At 47.6% G+C, this 12,500-nt stretch overlaps 1 protein-coding gene across 12 annotated transcripts in view; it reads right to left on the bottom strand.

Annotated features, from left to right (window-relative positions):
- Positions 1-7,771: 7,771 nt before the first annotated feature.
- fhip2b (FHF complex subunit HOOK interacting protein 2B) overlaps positions 7,772-12,500 on the bottom strand; it is a 21,432-nt gene continuing 16,703 nt past the window's right edge. For 4 of the 12 annotated variants that reach the window (XM_074639707.1, XM_074639708.1, XM_074639720.1 and 1 more), the window contains 8 exons: positions 12,318-12,474; positions 11,762-11,922; positions 11,492-11,668; positions 10,234-10,324; positions 9,919-10,059; positions 9,421-9,561; positions 8,518-8,615; positions 8,176-8,429 (listed from right to left, as the gene is read on the bottom strand). In XM_074639707.1, coding sequence (XP_074495808.1) covers positions 8,324-8,429; positions 8,518-8,615; positions 9,421-9,561; positions 9,919-10,059; positions 10,234-10,324; positions 11,492-11,668; positions 11,762-11,922; positions 12,318-12,474 — 1,072 coding nt within the window. In that variant the 3' untranslated portion in view covers positions 8,176-8,323. Of the gene's footprint in view, positions 7,980-8,049; positions 8,430-8,514; positions 8,616-9,420; positions 9,562-9,918; positions 10,060-10,233; positions 10,325-11,491; positions 11,669-11,761; positions 11,923-12,317; positions 12,475-12,500 lie in introns of those variants that run through there. The other 8 variants (XM_074639712.1, XM_074639715.1, XM_074639717.1 and 5 more) reach the window with 4 other exon arrangements.

Here is a 12,500-nt window from a genome sequence, read left to right as displayed (position 1 = left end):
AACAATAATAATAATAATAATAGTAATAATAACAATAATAATAATAATAATAGTAGTAATAATAATAATAATAATAATAATAGTAGTAATAATAGTAACAATCATAATAATAATAATAATAATAATAATAGTAACAATAACAATAATAATAATAATAATAATAGTAATCAGACAAACTCCGTTAGATTAATTGAGTCTGGATGGTTCTCATGTCTTCAACTGAACCTCAGTTTGCCCAAATTAATATGTATATAACATTTTATTTATTACTTAAACTTTAAAAACATAAAATTGAAGACATCCCCCCCACACTGAAATATATATACATATATATATATATATATATATATATATATATACATATGTATATATATATATATATATACATATGTATATATATATATGTATATATATATATATATATATATATATATATATATATATATATATATATACATATGTATATATATATATTGTGTTTGGTGGATTATTTCTCTGTTGTATCAATGCTAATGGTCATTGTATTTTACATCGTTGGAAAGCCTGTTTATTTACCTTCACAATGATGTCACACTTGTAAGGATCATGCATTTGTGGGATGAGCAGCACAGCTGATGATGTGGGTAGCGCCCATCAGGCCCGTTGGCGCTGGTGTCTCCAACACAGACAATGGAACCTGAACATGTGGGGGAATGTCATGTTCAGTGATGAGTCCAGGTTCTGTCTGACAAAGTTGGACGGCAGGTCAAAGTATGGAGACGACGTGCAGAACGCTATGCTGATTGTTGAACCGATGGAGTAACAGCTTTTGGTGGGGGCAGTGTCATGGTGTGGGGGGGGGGCATCTCCCTCACTGGCAAAACAAGGCTTGTCATCATTGAAGGCCATCTCAATGCAGGGAGATATCAGGATGAGATTCTGCAGCCAGTGGTGATCCCATATCTCCACAATCTGGGACCTAACTTCATCCTCCAAGAAACAACGCCCCCCCCCCCACAGAGCCAGGGTTATCACAGACTACCTCCACAATGTGGGAGTAGAGAGAATGGAACGGCCTGCCAAGAGTCCAGACCTCAACCCAATTCAACACTTGTAGGATCAGCTTGGGCGTGCTGTACGTGTTAGAGTGACCAACACAACCACGCTGGCTGACCTGCAACCAATCCTGGTTGAGGAATGGAACGCCATCCCACAGCAACGTGTGACCAGGTTGGTGACCAGCATGAGGAGGAGGTGCCAGGCTGTTGTGGCTGCGTATGGATCTTCCACCTCTACTGAGGCTCCTGACGGTGGATTCAATCAATCAATATGTCTTGTTTGTTCCTTGTTACTGATAGAGAGTTCAATCATCCACCAAACAACTCACAACAAGAGTCAACACCAACAGGAGAATACACTGTTTACCATTGGCACCGGCGCTCCCCGCATAATCAGCTGTGCTGCTCATCCCACAAATACATGATCCTTACAAGTGTGACATCATTGTGAAGGTCAATAAACAGGCTTTCCAACGATGTAGAATACAATGACCATTAGCATTAGCATCACCATTAGCATTGATACAACAGAGAAATAATCCACCAAACACAAGTTAATAACTTTGTTTTTCCAGTATATATGTGTGTATATATGTGTGTATATATACACACATATATACACATGTGTATATATATATGTATATATACATACTGTATGTATATATACACACATATACATCAGAATCAGAATTGTGTTTATTGCCAGGTGTAAGAGATTTACACTAGGAATTTGCTTTGGTTACGTTGGTGTGAGTCAAACAGTATAATAACAAAAGAATAGATAAAAATGTTAGAATAAAATAGAATTAAAAAAATGGAAATTTTAAGAATATACAATTTTACAAAATAAGCTATAAACAAAAATAAACATGATATAAACAGATAGTGCAAATATTGCCGGAGTGCAAACAATCAGGTATCAGAGGGAGAGAGGGGGAGAGAGAGGGAGAGAGAGGGAGAGAGTAGGGGGAGAGAGGGAGAGAGAGGGAGAGAGAGGGAGAGAGAGGGAGAGAGGGGGAGAGAGTAGGGGGAGAGAGGGAGAGAGAGGGAGAGAGAGGGAGAGAGAGGGAGAGAGAGGGAGAGAGTAGGGAGAGAGAGGGAGAGAGAGGGAGAGAGAGGGAGAGAGAGGGAGAGAGTAGGGAGAGAGAGGGAGAGAGAGGGAGAGAGAGGGAGAGAGAGGGAGAGAGTAGGGAGAGAGAGGGAGAGAGAGGGAGAGAGAGGGAGAGAGAGGGAGAGAGAGGGAGAGAGTAGGGAGAGAGAGGGAGAGAGAGGGAGAGAGAGGGAGAGAGTAGGGAGAGAGAGGGAGAGAGAGGGAGAGAGAGGGAGAGAGAGGGAGAGAGAGGGAGAGAGAGGGAGAGAGAGGGAGAGAGAGGGGGTGGTATTTAGAGTGTATGAAAGAGGGGGAGAGCCAGTGTCGGCGGGGCAATAGTGTGTGTGTGTGTGTGTGTGTGTGTGTGTGTGTGAGGGAGAGAGTCACAGGGGGGCAGAGGGGCTGTTGCAGAGCCCCACTGCCATGGGGAAGAAAGTGTTTTTGTGGCGTGAGGTTTTGGTCCTGATGGTCCTGATGGTCCTGATGGACCTGATGGACCTGATGGTCCTGATGGTCCTGATGGTCCTGATGGTCCTGATGGTCCTGATGGACCTGATGGACCTGATGGTCCTGATGGACCTGATGGACCTTAACCTCCTGCCAGATGGTAAAGTCTGAAATAGATGGTGTCCAGGATGGGAGGGGTCGGCCACAATCTTCCCTGCCCTCCTTAAGGTCCTGGAGGTGTACAGCTCCTGGAGGGAGGGAAGGTTGCAGCCGATCGCCCTCTCTGCAGCACGGATGACCCGCTGCAGCCTGGCCTTGTCCTTGGCGGTGGCAGCGGCAAACCAGACGGTGATGGAGGAGGTGAGGATGGACTCGATGATGGCCGAGTAGAAGTGCACCATCATGGTCTGTGGCAGGTTGAATTTCTTCAACTGCCTCAGGAAGTACATCCTCTGCTGGGCCTTACTGGTGAGGGAGCTGATGTTTAGCTCCCACTTGAGGTCCTGGGCGATGGTCGTGCCCAGGAAACGGAACGACTCCACCGTGTTAACTGGGGAGCCGCGCAGGATGAGGGGGGGGAGCGGGGCTGAGTTCCTCCTGAAGTCCACTGCCATCTCCACTGTCTTCAGAGCGTTCAGCTCCATGTGGTTCTGGCTGCACCAGGATGCCAGATGGTCAACCTCCCATCTGTTGGCAGACTCGTCACCCTCGGAGATGAGGCCGATGAGGGTGGTGTCGTCTGCAAACTTAAGGAGCCTGACAGATTGGTGTCTGGAGGTGCAGCCGTTGGTGTACAGGGAGAAGAGCAGTGGGGAGAGAACGCAGCCTTGGGGGGCACCGGTGCTGATGGTCTGGGTGTCGGAGACTTGCTTCCCCAGCCTTACGTGCTGACTCCTGTCTGTTAGAAAGTCAGTGATCCACCTGCAGGTGGAGTCAGGCACGCTCAGCAGGGAAAGCTTGTCCTGTAGCAGAGCTGGGCTGATGGTGTTGAATGCAGAGCTGAAGTCCACAAACAGGATCCTGGCATAGGAGCCAGGGGAGTCCAGGTGCTGGAGAATGTAGTGGAGGGCTACATTTACTGCGTCGTCTACAGACCTGTTGGCTCTGTAGGCAAACTGCAGTGGGTCCAGCAGGGGGTTGGTTATTGTCTTTAGGTGGTGGAGCACAAGGCGTTCAAAGGTCTTCATTATAATGGAGGTCAGGGCGACGGGTCTGTAGTCCTGAAGACCTGTGATCCTTGGCTTCTTGGGGACCGAGATGATGGTGTACATGATGTACATGTACATATATATGTGCATATATATACATATATACTTTGTAATGGAAATTCTGTCAGTATTCCAAGATGAGTCTTAATGAACGTTGAAATCAAGATCCCAAACAGATGAAACGTCTTTGTTGTATTTTATTCTTGCAAGAAGAGGCACTGGTTATACAGAGAGTTATACACAGAGTCACACACAGTCACTCAGAGTCACAGAGAGTCACAGAGAGTCACAGAGAGTCACTCAGAGTCACAGAGAGTCACTCAGAGTCACAGAGAGTCACACAGAGTCACTCAGAGTCACAGAGAGTCACACAGAGTCACTCAGAGTCACTCAGAGTCACAGAGAGTCACAGAGAGTCACTCAGAGTCACAGAGAGTCACTCAGAGTCACAGAGAGTCACTCAGAGTCACAGAGAGTCACACAGAGTCACTCAGAGTCACAGAGAGTCACAGAGAGTCACACAGAGTCACTCAGAGTCACTCAGAGTCACAGAGAGTCACTCAGAGTCACACACAGTCACTCAGTCACAGAGAGTCACACACAGTCACTCAGAGTCACAGAGAGTCACAGAGAGTCACTCAGAGTCACAGAGAGTCACTCAGAGTCACAGAGAGTCACACAGAGTCACTCAGAGTCACAGAGAGTCACTCAGAGTCACAGAGAGTCACTCAGAGTCACAGAGAGTCACACAGAGTCACTCAGAGTCACAGAGAGTCACTCAGAGTCAGAGAGAGTCACTCACAGTCACAGAGAGTCACTCAGTCACTCAGAGTCACAGAGAGTCACACAGAGTCACAGAGAGTCACACACAGTCACTCAGAGTCACAGAGAGTCACAGAGAGTCACTCAGTCACAGAGTCACACAGAGTCACTCAGAGTCACAGAGAGTCACTCAGAGTCACAGAGAGTCACTCAGAGTCACAGAGAGTCACTCACAGTCACAGAGAGTCACTCAGTCACTCAGAGTCACAGAGAGTCACACAGAGTCACAGAGAGTCACACACAGTCACTCAGAGTCACAGAGAGTCACACACAGTCACAGAGAGTCACAGAGAGTCACTCAGTCAGAGAGTCACACAGAGTCACTCAGAGTCACAGAGAGTCACTCAGAGTCACAGAGAGTCACTCAGAGTCACAGAGTCACAGAGAGTCACTCAGAGTCACAGAGAGTCACTCAGAGTCACTCAGAGTCACAGAGAGTCACACAGTCACAGAGAGTCACACAGAGTCACTCAGAGTCACTCAGAGTCACAGAGAGTCACTCAGAGTCACAGAGAGTCACTCAGAGTCACAGAGAGTCACACAGAGTCACTCAGAGTCACAGAGAGTCACTCAGAGTCACAGAGAGTCACAGAGAGTCACAGAGAGTCACTCAGAGTCACAGAGAGTCACTCAGAGTCACAGAGAGTCACACAGAGTCACTCAGAGTCACAGAGAGTCACACAGAGTCACTCAGAGTCACTCAGAGTCACAGAGAGTCACAGAGAGTCACTCAGAGTCACAGAGAGTCACAGAGAGTCACTCAGAGTCACAGAGAGTCACTCAGAGTCACAGAGAGTCACACAGAGTCACTCAGAGTCACAGAGAGTCACAGAGAGTCACACAGAGTCACTCAGAGTCACTCAGAGTCACAGAGAGTCACTCAGAGTCACACACAGTCACTCAGTCACAGAGAGTCACACACAGTCACTCAGAGTCACAGAGAGTCACAGAGAGTCACTCAGAGTCACAGAGAGTCACTCAGAGTCACAGAGAGTCACACAGAGTCACTCAGAGTCACAGAGAGTCACTCAGAGTCACAGAGAGTCACTCAGAGTCACAGAGAGTCACACAGAGTCACTCAGAGTCACAGAGAGTCACTCAGAGTCAGAGAGAGTCACTCACAGTCACAGAGAGTCACTCAGTCACTCAGAGTCACAGAGAGTCACACAGAGTCACAGAGAGTCACACACAGTCACTCAGAGTCACAGAGAGTCACAGAGAGTCACTCAGTCACAGAGAGTCACACAGAGTCACTCAGAGTCACAGAGAGTCACTCAGAGTCACAGAGAGTCACTCAGAGTCACAGAGAGTCACTCACAGTCACAGAGAGTCACTCAGTCACTCAGAGTCACAGAGAGTCACACAGAGTCACAGAGAGTCACACACAGTCACTCAGAGTCACAGAGAGTCACACACAGTCACAGAGAGTCACAGAGAGTCACTCAGTCAGAGAGTCACACAGAGTCACTCAGAGTCACAGAGAGTCACTCAGAGTCACAGAGAGTCACTCAGAGTCACAGAGTCACAGAGAGTCACTCAGAGTCACAGAGAGTCACTCAGAGTCACTCAGTCACTCAGAGTCACAGAGAGTCACTCAGAGTCACTCAGAGTCACAGAGAGTCACACAGTCACAGAGAGTCACACAGAGTCACTCAGAGTCACTCAGAGTCACAGAGAGTCACTCAGAGTCACAGAGAGTCACTCAGAGTCACAGAGAGTCACACAGAGTCACTCAGAGTCACAGAGAGTCACTCAGAGTCACAGAGAGTCACTCAGAGTCACAGAGAGTCACTCAGAGTCACTCAGAGTCACACAGTCACTCAGAGTCACAGAGAGTCACACAGAGTCACTCAGAGTCACAGAGAGTCACACAGAGTCACTCAGAGTCACTCAGAGTCACTCAGAGTCACAGAGTCACTCAGAGTCACTCAGAGTCACAGAGACACTCAGTCACAGAGAGTCACTCAGAGTCACAGAGAGTCACTCAGAGTCACTCAGAGTCACAGAGACACTCAGAGTCACAGAGAGTCACTCAGAGTCACAGAGAGTCACACAGAGTCACTCAGAGTCACAGAGAGTCACACAGAGTCACTCAGAGTCACAGAGAGTCACAGAGAGTCACACAGAGTCACTCAGAGTCACAGAGAGTCACTCAGAGTCACTCAGAGTCACTCAGAGTCACAGAGAGTCACTCAGTCACACAGAGTCACTCAGTCACAGAGAGTCACTCAGTCACAGAGAGTCACACAGAGTCACAGAGAGTCACACAGAGTCACTCAGAGTCACAGAGAGTCACACAGAGTCACAGAGAGTCACTCAGAGTCACTCAGAGTCAGAGAGTCACACAGAGTCACTCAGAGTCACAGAGAGTCACTCAGAGTCACAGAGAGTCACTCAGAGTCACTCAGAGTCAGAGAGTCACACAGAGTCACTCAGAGTCACAGAGAGTCACTCAGAGTCACAGAGAGTCACAGAGAGTCACTCAGTCACAGAGAGTCACTCAGAGTCACAGAGAGTCACTCAGAGTCACTCAGAGTCAGAGAGTCACACAGAGTCACTCAGAGTCACAGAGAGTCACTCAGAGTCACAGAGAGTCACTCAGAGTCACAGAGAGTCACTCAGAGTCACTCAGAGTCACAGAGAGTCACTCAGAGTCACTCAGAGTCACAGAGAGTCACTCAGAGTCACTCAGAGTCACAGAGAGTCACTCAGAGTCACAGAGAGTCACTCAGTCACACAGAGTCACTCAGAGTCACAGAGAGTCACTCAGAGTCACTCAGAGTCACTCAGAGTCACTCAGAGTCACTCAGAGTCACAGAGAGTCACTCAGAGTCACTCAGAGTCACAGAGAGTCACTCAGAGTCACAGAGAGTCACTCAGAGTCACTCAGAGTCACAGAAGAGTGCTCTGCAGGAGATTATTACAATGTGACTATATAGAAATCTACAACAGGGACTGTGAGGAAAGGAGTTGTGTTACTCAGACAGGAACTCTCCACCGCTGCATAAAGACACATCATTACATACAATCAGTCATTCTACATTACAACATGTACATATATGTGCATAGATATATACACGTGTATGTATACATGTAAATATACACATATATGTGCATCTTTACATATATATTAATATATATATGTAATATATATATTAATATATGAATCTTTTGTTTTTTATCCATTTTATTATTTTCTATATGAACATTTATTTCATATATAAACTGAAGGCTGAACCGGATTCAACACTTCACTGAGTATGTTCATCCCAAAACATGGTCATGACACCATCAGAGGTCAGACTCATGACATCATCAGAGGTCAGAGGTCAACACCTCATCACAGGTCACATCCAATCAGCTCGCTGGAATCTGCTTCCTGTTTCCTGCCGAGGAGACGATCTCTGGCTGACGTCCACTGATCAGATCAAATCCAGATCCTCACGATGGGTTACATATTAAAACTAGAATAAAGAACTAAAACTCTGCTGTGATGTCACCATGACATCACCGTGATGAAGCGAGACGGTTCATTAAGGCGGAGACGATGAGGCGTTCAGGGTGGCCTCAGACACGCTGAGGCTTCAGTCAGCTTCTCACATGTCTAAAGGTTCAGATCTGCAGTCCAGAAGGACCAGCAGAGTTCATACAGGTGGACCTGTCTCAGCTGTCCTCAGGGTGGACATCACCTGTCCCAGGTGTCCCTGTCCCAGGTGGTCTCAGGGCTGTTTGACGAAGACGATGGCAGCGAGCTCCTTACAGAACTCCTCCAGGACAATAAGTCCTCTCAGCAGGGTCAGGTGCTCCAGTCTGAGGACACACCCACAGGTAAAGTCAGGTAGACAGACAGGTAGAGAGACAGACAGACAGACAGACAGACAGACAGACAGGCAGACAGACAGGTAGTTACCCAGTGTTGTGGTTCAGTCCCAGCAGGTGTCTCCTGGTGTTCAACAGTCTGTCTGACAGGTTGGAAACCTGCTGGATCCTCTGCATCAACTCTCCCATCAACTGAGACACAGAGACAGACAGAGAGACAGACAGGTAGAGAGACAGAGAGACAGACAGGTAGAGAGACAGAGAGACAGACAGGTAGAGAGACAGAGAGACAGACAGGTAGAGAGACAGAGAGACAGACAGGTAGAGAGACAGAGAGACAGACAGGTAGAGAGACAGAGAGACAGACAGGTAGAGAGACAGAGAGACAGGTAGACAGGTAGAGAGACAGAGAGACAGACAGGTAGAGAGACAGAGAGACAGGTAGAGAGACAGAGAGACAGACAGGTAGAGAGACAGAGAGACAGGTAGAGAGACAGAGAGACAGACAGGTAGAGAGACAGAGAGACAGGTAGACAGGTAGAGAGACAGAGAGACAGACAGGTAGAGAGACAGAGAGACAGGTAGAGAGACAGAGAGACAGACAGGTAGAGAGACAGAGAGACAGACAGTTAGAGAGACAGGTAGAGAGACAGAGAGACAGACAGACAGGTAGAGAGACAGAGAGACAGGTAGAGAGACAGAGAGACAGACAGGTAGAGAGACAGAGAGACAGGTAGAGAGACAGAGAGACAGGTAGAGAGACAGACAGGTAGAGAGACAGAGAGACAGGTAGAGAGACAGACAGGTAGAGAGACAGAGAGACAGGTAGAGAGACAGACAGGTAGAGAGACAGAGAGACAGGTAGAGAGACAGGGAGACAGGTAAGTCCTTTAATCTTCATCTAGACGTCACAGATTTACAAAAACAGACAGAAGACACAGAGAGACCTGGAGCAGTGAGACAGGTGTCTGTCTGTCTCTCTGTCTGTGTGTCTTACCCTGATGAGGACGGAGAAGAGCGACCTGGAGCAGTGAGACAGGTGAATGTAGGGGTTGAGCAGGTATTCGTGCAGCAGCGGGTGGCTGAAGGACGACAGTCTGGACAAAACCGCCGTCAGCTGGAGGTTCAACTCATACGGCTGGAGACACAGAGGACAGGTGGACAGGTGAGTCCTCACACAGGAGACAGACAGGTGGACAGGTGAGTCCTCACACAGGACACAGACAGGTGAGTCCTCACACAGGACACAGACAGGTGGACAGGTGAGTCCTCACACAGGAGACAGACAGGTGGACAGGTGAGTCCTCAAACAGGACAGACAGGTGGACAGGTGAGTCCTCACACAGGAGACAGACAGGTGGACAGGTGAGTCCTCACACAGGACACAGACAGGTGGACAGGTGAGTCCTCACACAGGAGACAGACAGGTGGACAGGTGAGTCCTCACACAGGAGACAGACAGGTGGACAGGTGAGACAGACAGGTGGGTGTCTACCTGCTCCAGGACGCGTCCCAGTCGGTCCAACAGGACTTTGAGCAGGTGTCCTTCGTAGAACTGGTCCACCTCACCTGAGGACGGAGGAGGAAGACTGAGCGGCCAATCCCAGGACAGAGAGAGAGTCTCACACTGAGACACCTGAGGGAGGAGCAGAGGAAGACCTCCGTCAGGTACCAGGTCTACATCAGGACCAGGTTAACCAGGTACCAGGTCTACATCAGGACCAGGTTAACCAGATGTGTTATAGTGTGTGTGTGTGTGTGTGTGTGTGTGTGTGTGTGTGTGTGTGTGTGTGTGTGCGTGTGTTCTGACCAGTGTGTGAGCGTCGTGCACGTAGGACTCATATCCTCCCTCCTGGAGCAGCTGAGCTGATCGCACCTGGACAGGAACTAGACACAGGAAACTACACACACACACACACACACACAGACACAGACACAGACACACAGACACACAGACACAGACACACAGACACACAGACACACACACACACACACACACACACACACACACACACACACACACACACACACACACACACACACAGACAGACACACACACAGACACACACAGACACACACACAGACACACACACACACACACAGACACACAGACACACGCACACACACACACACACACACACACACACACACAACCAGTTCAGTTCAACTAGTACACACTCTAAACCAGTATACACTGTCTCTAAACTAGTACACACTCTAAACTAGTATTCACTCTAAACTAGTACACACTCTAGACTAGTACACACTGTCTCTAAACTAGCAGTCACTAAACTAGTACACTGTCTCTAAACTAGTATTCACTCTAAACTAGTACTCACTCTAAACTAGTATTCACTCTAAACTAGTATTCACTCTAAACAAATACACTCTAAACTAGTATTCACTCTAAACTAGTACACACTCTAAACTAGTATTCACTCTAAACAAGTACACACTCTAAACTAGTACACACTCTAAACTAGTACACACTCTAAACTAGTATACACTCTAAACTAGCACAGTCACTAAACTAGTACACTGTCTCTAAACTAGCACAGTCACTAAACTAGTACACTGTCTCTAAACTAGTACACACTCTAAACTAGTATACATTGTCTCTAAACTAGTATTCACTCTAAACTAGTACACACTCTAAACTAGTATTCACTCTAAACTAGTACACACTCTAAACTAGCAGTCACTAAACTAGTACACTGTCTCTAAACTAGTACACATTCTAAACTAGTATACATTGTCTCTAAACTAGTATTCACTCTAAACTAGTACACACTCTAAACTAGTATTCACTCTAAACTAGTACACACTCTAAACTAGTACACACTCTAAACTAGTATACACTCTAAACTACTACACACTCTAAACTAGTACACACTGTCTCTAAACTAGTATTCACTCTAAACAAATACACACTCTAAACTAGTATTCACTCTAAACTAGTACACACTCTAAACTAGTATTCACTCTAAACAAGTACACACTCTAAACTAGTACACACTCTACACACTCTAAACTACTACACACTCTAAACTAGTGTGTGTGTTGTGTACCTGTTGACAACATCGGCAGCTGATCCCAGACCAGAGGGAGGAGGAGGAGCAGTGGAGGAGGAAGAGGAGGATGAGGAGGAGAGAGGAGGAGGAGGAGGAGGAGGAGGAGGAAGGAGCAGCTGAGTGTCTGCTGAGGACAGCAGGCTGTCAGAGAAGAAGGGGTCCTCCTCCAGATCACTGACGGACACACAGTCACAGAGAGAACACAGGTAGTCAGCAACACGTTGTGATGTCATATCCTGTAGTGATGTCCCGGTGTGTCGGACTCACTCGCTGTCCTCGCAGCTCTCTGTGTGTCTGTCCTCCTGTCCCGCAGCAGGTGGAGACAGGTAGCTACGACTCTGCAGGAAACCCAACACCAGGACGTCCAGGATGTCCCTGTGAGGCTTCTGTAGTAACTCCTCCACCAGAGACAGAGACGCCATACTGATCTGAGGACAGGAAGACAGACAGGGATTTTATGCTTGTTGAACAGGTGTAATAACAAAGTTGTATTGCACTTGGCAACGAGCGTAGCGTCAACTCGTCTCTCCACCGCGGCCTCTCTGATCAGCTGTTCACTGACTGCGCTGTGTGTGTTGATGTGTGTGCTGATGTGTGTGTTGATGTGTGTGGAGCTCTGACACAGAAGCTGCGGCCGTGCGTTACGATTGATTGGTTCAATTTGGGAAAATTTTATTTCTGCTAGTGGTGTTCCACAGGGCTCCATCCTAGGTCCCATTGTAGTTTCATTATATATATGCTGTATATATATATATATATATATACAGTATAAATATGTGTGTGTGTGATGTAGTCCCTGCAGGGCTCCCGTAGGTGGACTCACCTGGTCAGAGATGTGGTCGCAGCGCTGCAGCAGCAGGTCAGTCACTGTGGGCGTCCTCAGCAGGAAGTGAACCAGCTGATCCAGCAGAGACGAGGACTGGACCAGTCTGACGGCAGCAGAGAGGATGGAGGTGGAGACCAGGACCACCTGCTCAGACCTGAACCACAGAAACACACCTGGACA

This window comes from Sebastes fasciatus, chromosome 6, assembly GCF_043250625.1.
Source record: "Sebastes fasciatus isolate fSebFas1 chromosome 6, fSebFas1.pri, whole genome shotgun sequence".
In the NCBI taxonomy this organism is placed as follows: domain Eukaryota; kingdom Metazoa; phylum Chordata; class Actinopteri; order Perciformes; family Sebastidae; genus Sebastes; species Sebastes fasciatus.
Note: the sequence above shows the minus strand (reverse complement) of the source record. Positions and strands in the feature narration are given on the sequence as shown.